Here is a 6,344-nt window from a genome sequence, read left to right on the forward strand (position 1 = left end):
TAGCACTGGTCACTGGAGAGCCTTATCAGCACTCAAGTGTATAGTTTGACCTTGCACGTCACCTGTAACATGTATCTCTAACCCAAGGGGGCGGTGACAGGCAGCCTTGCTCTCCGGAGTCGGGGAGGTTGGTCGTCATCACAGAGAACCTGCTTTTTCCCACTTGGTTGGTCACGTCACGTGCCAGCGCCGACTGTTCCGAGGCCTTCACGGACTCTGAGGGGAGAGATTTGTTGGTAGATACAGCACTTTAAGTGCTGGCGTCGAGTCCCAGCCGAACCCCAAGACAGGTGGAGTCTTGGGCTGTGGCTGGCACAGCAGCGGTGGAGAGTGGATACTGGGTCACGATCAGGGGTGCCCTGCACGTGCGGGGCCTGAGAGGCGTTTGGGGCCTCCACACCTTATTTGCTGACCCTAGTTCCGCTACTGGTTGTGCTGGCAGAGATGTGAATCTGGCCAGCACCCCCGGCCCCACGCCCGCCCCGCAGCAGTGGAGGGCAGCAGACGGGGGAGGCGGAAGCCGGTCGCCCAGCCCGTGTCCCTGAAGGTCTTCGAGCACCGCGGGAAACCAGAGGAGCCGCGGACGCTGCCCTCCCTTCCCCATGCGTGCCTGCTCTGCTCGCCCTGCTTTCGGCCGCACTGGTCCGCGTGGGAGTCGCACAGACGAGCACGTGACTCTGACATCCCATCAGACTTGGGAACCCGCCCGGTGACGGATGTGCTGTGACTTCAGGGCTGCTGAGGCCAGCGGCAGAAGGAGTGGGAGGGAGCAGCAAGAAGGGCCGCGCAGAAGGAGTCGCCGAAGAGGGCTCAGGCCAGATTGGGACTCCTGGTTGGCACTGAGCGGAGAGGGCAGAGGGCATCCGCCAGGTCCTCGGTCACTCGGGACCGTGAGTTAAGTGTTTGGCGCTGCAGAGCAGCGCGACTCAGATCTGTAAGCAGGTGCAGACAAGAACTCAGAGCCGAAGCTGTCCGCCTTGCTGCCCTTCCATATAGTCAGGTCGGCGAGCTCCCTGAATTGAGCAGGTGCCACCTGCCTGCACTTGGATAAGTACCTATCGCATTATCCACAGGCACAACCCCATTTAATCCGTGCATCACATCAGCCATCTCAAGAAGAACAACGTTGTCAGCCTCATTTTTCAGACAAGGACTTAGGTCACTTTGAAGCATTGTAACCCAAATAATACGACTACAAAGCTCAGCCTTTTAACCACCACATGAATGATTAGACCAGTCACATCATTTTGGAGTATAAAAAGGGCAGTATAAACTGTATAGAGGACCACCCTGCTTGGGTGGGGACGGGGAACAGCACAGCAGGGGGAGATCGAGAAGCCATAGCATCCCAGTTTGCCCACTTTGGATCCCCGGAGTGACCGCAGGAAACAAGGTGAGACGCCAGGTGCACCAGCTTCCTTTGGATTCGTGTCCACTTTGGGGGCTGAAGGAGGGCTTCCTGCAGCTCTGGCCAGCAGACAGACCGCTGCGGGGCCCTGTGTGCTTCGACTCCATGTGAGGACGCACGGCAGGCCCTGGCTTTTCTTTTCGGTCCAAATGCAGTGGGCTCCTAGATAATTGGAAAGAGCTGAAACTTTATCTGATCCTGCCCGCTACCTGGAGGGTCTTTGACAAAGGAGTTCAACTTCAACCCTATTAAGTCACCTTCAACAATAGCAGACACAGTGACAGGCCTATATGTCATTTATTTGGAAGGGTTTTTTAGTACTAAATTGCTAGAAAAATTGAAAGGAGGGGTCCTATTTATTTTTAAAACGACAGTTATTTTTTTCATTGCACAGGATTGTTCTGTTTCTTACTTTTCAACCAATTTCAAGTATTATTGTGAATTTCTGATGTTACCAAACGAAGCATTTTTTGTGTGTGGAATGTTTCTTGATCGGTCGATTCATTGAGCGAGTCATCTGAACATCTTCTGTGGGTCAGGCACTCCGTTAGCACTGGAGATGTAGGAATGAGTAAGGCAGGCACAGTCCTCGACGAGTTTGCATTCTTGTGAGGAGACAGACACTTAGTAAATCACTTGATAAGATAGTTTCACACGCTGGAGAGAGCGGTGGTAAATGGCGAGTTGAAAGGCTGCTCAGTGGGTTTTCGTTTATTTTAAACAGCCTCATTGAGATAATTCACGTATATGGTCGATTCGTTTAAAGTGTAGAAGTCGACTTTTTTTTAGTAATGCACAGGGTTGTGCAACCAGCAGCAGATTCTGATTTTTGGAACATTTTGTCGCCTACCAAAAGGAGCCTCATGCTCTTCAGCTACTAGCCCCTCTCCACTCCCCTCAGCTTTAGGCAACCACTCATCTTCTTTCTGTCTCTGTAGATTTGCCTATCCTGGACATTTCAGTTAAATGCAATTATGTAGTACGTGGTCTTTAGTGACTGGCTTCCTTCACTTAGTGTGATGTTAACCAAGATTCACTCATGCCACAGCGCCTGTCACTAATTCATTTCTTTCCGTCACCTGATACTGTTCCATTGGATGGATAGACTGCACCTATTTATTCGTTCATGAGCACTTGGACACTTGAGTTGTTACCACCTTTTGGTTATTGTGAATAATGCTGCTGGGAACTTTCGTGTGCGAGTCCCGTGGCCGTATGTTTTCGTTTCTCTTGGGCATATGCCTAGGAATAGGATCACTGGGTCATAGGGCAGCCATGTTTGATCTTGTGAGAAATGGCCGGATGTTTTCCAAAGCAGCTGCACCATTTTGCATTTCCAGCACCTGCGAATGAGGGTTCCAGTCTCCCTAATCCTCACTGACACTTGGTATTATCTATCTTTTTGATTATGCTTGCTGGGTTTGAAGTGGTAACTTATGATGGTTTTGATTTGCATTTCCCTAATGACTAATGATCTTGAGTATCTTTTCATGTGTTTCTTGCACATTTGTATATCTTCTTTGGAGAAATGTCTGTTCAAACCTTTTGCTCATTTTTAATTGGGTTATTTTTCTTTTATTATTGAATTGTATGATTTTTTATATTTCCTGTGTTCAAATCCCTATCACGTATATGATTTGCCAATATCTTCTCCCATTCTGAAGCTTGTCTTTTTACTTTCCTGATGGTATCATTTGCAGTACAAACGGTTTTGTTTATCGAGATATGATTGACATATAACAACATTATATTAGTTTCTGGTATACAGCGTAATGACTCGATATTTGTATATATTACAAAATGATCACCACAATAAGTCTATTAAAAAGTTTTTTATTTTGATGAACTCGTTTGATTTTTTCTTTTGAGGCTTGTGTTTTTGGTATTGTATCTAAGAAATCATTGCCAAATCCAAGGTCACAAAAATTTTATTCCTATGTTTTCTTCTAAGAATTTTATAGTTTTAATTCTTACATTTGGGTCTTTCATCATTTGGGGTTAATTTTTGTATGCAGTGTGAAGCAAGGGCCCAAATTCATTCTTTTGCATGTGACTGTTTAGTTGTCCCAGCACCGTTTGTTGAAGATTCATTCCCCCACTGTATCCTTGTCAAAAATCGCTTGGCCAGAGACGCATGGGCGTATTTCTGGACTCTCGATTCTGTTCCGTGGTTCTCTGTGCCCGTCCTTAGGCCGGTGAGATGCCATCTTGATTACTATAGCCTTGTAGCAGCAGGTTTTGAAACCAGGAAGTGTGAATTCTCCAATTTTATAATGTTTCTAGGTTGTTTTGACTATTCTGGGTCCCTTGGATTTCCATACTAATATTAGGATTAGATTGTCAATTTCTGCAAGAAAAAAATAATAATAATTAAAAAAGCTATCCGAGTGTCCGATAGGGATTACATTGACTCTGTAGATCAATTAGAGGAGTTATTGCCATTTCAACAATATTAAATGGGCTGTCCTAGTTATTCAGATCGTCTCTAATTTCTTTCAACAATGTTTAGTGGTTTTTCAGTGTCTAAGTCTTGTACTTATTTTAAATTTATGCCCAAGTATTTTATTCTTCTTGATGGTATTCTAAATGGAAGCTTTTTAAAATTTCATTTTGTAGTGTTCATTGCTACTGTATAGAAATGCACTTGGCTTTTGTATATCGATCCAAATCCTGTGACCTTGCTGAAGTTGTTTATTGGTACCGATAGAATTTTAGTAGATTGCTTGGGCTTTTCCATACACGAGACCATGTCATCTACAAGCAGATAGTTTCATATCGTCCTTTCTAGTCTGGGCCTTTATTAGAACACTCGAGTAAGAACAGTGGGGATGGATACCCAGGCTTGTTCCTGATCTCGGGGAGAAAGCACCCCGTCTTTCACTGTGCCCCAGAGGGTTGGGAACACCTTCGTTCTGTTTCAGTCTCCACTGCTGACTCGGGGGCCTCGCCCATGTCACTTGCTGCAGTTCCTGAACCACAGGATGGGGAGGTCGATTTGAAGGGGCCTTGCTTCCCAGCGCAGCCCCTCACGTCTGTGATTCTGCCTCGGCGTTCTTGCTTCTTAGCTAGTTCCCTTGGACTTTGGTTAGATCATCACGCAGACCCCGTAAGGACACTTGCAGATATCGGCCAGATCTATCTCCGTACCCATTTTGCCTGCCTTTGACTTCCACAATTCTGAAACACAGAACCGAGACAGAACCAGCAGAAATTGAAACAGGCACGCAGGAATGTTTTAAGGAATTTGTATCTCCTTTTCTTTGTAACTCCGAGCAGCCAGGGAAAAGATTTGTGTTGGAACGATGCTCATGTCCACAAAAGGTCAGTGAACTTCCCGCTTTGCCTCTAACACTCAGCACCCTCTTTGTTTCCAGACTCTCAGCGTTCCCATCTCTCCTCCTTCACCATGAAGCTGATGGACAAATTCCACTCGCCCAAAATCAAGAGAACACCATCAAAGAAGGGAAAACCCGCTGAGGTGTCCGTGAAAATTCTGGAGAAGCCTGTGAACAAAGTAAGCCGACTCTCTCTAGGTGTTTGCTCCTGGCCTTCTGCTTCGAGCAATATGACTTCGTGCCTTATTTTTTAAAGTTCATTCCCTGAGGATTGAGCTTTCAGTACAGAACACCTAGTCCATGGCATTCCGTGCTTCTGGGTGGGGCCTGAAGCGTGCTTGTCACATATGAACCTTTAGGGTGGTGAGCGTTGCTCCTGCTAATCAGAGTTGAGCTCAGCTGGGTGGCACGGCTCTCCTTTTCCAGAGGTATCCTCCTCTGGGCGTTTAAAACCGCTCAGCGCAGCGCGTTGCTGCCTCCCTGCCCCAGAGCCCCGCACCGTCCTGGCGCACGCGCACACATGCGGGAGGTTCACAATGCCCAGGACGCTCGTGCTCCGAAACACGCAGAGTCCTTGAAACCCAGCCAGCGATCTCCTCGAGCACTAGCAGCCTCAGCAGGGCCAGTCAGGCCAGATATGTTGAAACAGCTGTTGATGTTCATCAACCCCTCCCTCCAGCCTAAAACGGCCATTACAAGCTCTGTAGGAATCCAGGTTTCCTCTCTTCCAGGAGGCAACAGACAGATTTCTACCAGAGGGCTACCCTATCCCCTTGGATCTGGAGCAGCAGGCAGTAGAATTTATGTCCACCAGTGCTGTGGCTTCCAGGTCTCAAAGGCAGAAGGTCAGTGCGATGTTAAGAACATTGGGTTTGCCTTGCCTTCTACTGCAGAACCCTGGCCCATGGTTTTGGGGATGGAAAACAAAATCTGTGCAATATCGTTGTGTTCAGTTGGGTGGCGTCTGTGGGCTTCGCTGTTCAGGAAGCGTCCGAGGGACGGCCTTTGCAGAGAGCGCAGTCCTCACGGCGAGGGCGCGGGGATTTTTCTCTGGGGCTGGTTTGGGTGTGCGGCTCGGGTCCAGGGGCTTCCGGGGGAAGTGGGGGAGTCTCATCTCTCAAGACCAGCTGTTCTTTCCTTGAGTCGCTTGGACAGTCTGAATGGTTGAGAAGGAGAAGGGCGTCTAAAGTGTAAGGTGCTCCGTTAAAGCTGTGGTGGGACAGCCACAGAACCAAGTGTCCTTAGAGCCAGGGCCACCTCATGCCGCCAGCATCTGTCAGGCCTCTGCTCAGCCCCACGCTCGGTGCTTCACACTCACTCTCCTGCTCCCCCTCATAACCCTGGCACGTGGGAACCTGCTTTGCAGAAGAGGAAACTGAAGCTGTAGAGATGCTGAACATTTGGCCAAAGTCACACACAAAAAGGACGGCGTAGCGGAGAATCGAGCGAGGCCGTCTGCTACCCAAGTCGAAAACTCTCGCGTTGCTCTATTTCCTGTTTATGAAAGACAGGAAATATTGTCTTTGAATATCTCACAAATCTAATGTTAACCCCCACCCATCACTAAACACAAAAACAAACTTAAACTTAGCGATGTGAAA

General features: G+C 47.9%; 1 protein-coding gene across 1 annotated transcript in view; it reads left to right on the forward strand.

The window, feature by feature from the left end:
- Positions 1 to 6,344, forward strand: part of RAPGEF1 (Rap guanine nucleotide exchange factor 1) — a 73,750-nt gene that overhangs the window by 1,862 nt on the left and 65,544 nt on the right. The window contains exons 2-3 of the mRNA XM_023536557.1: positions 4,783 to 4,922; positions 5,475 to 5,588. Coding sequence (XP_023392325.1) covers positions 4,783 to 4,922; positions 5,475 to 5,588 — 254 coding nt within the window. The remainder of the gene's footprint in view (positions 1 to 4,782; positions 4,923 to 5,474; positions 5,589 to 6,344) is intronic.

The sequence above is a fragment of the Pteropus vampyrus genome, unplaced genomic scaffold (assembly GCF_000151845.1).
Source record: "Pteropus vampyrus isolate Shadow unplaced genomic scaffold, Pvam_2.0 Scaffold158, whole genome shotgun sequence".
Taxonomy (NCBI): Eukaryota; Metazoa; Chordata; class Mammalia; order Chiroptera; family Pteropodidae; genus Pteropus; species Pteropus vampyrus.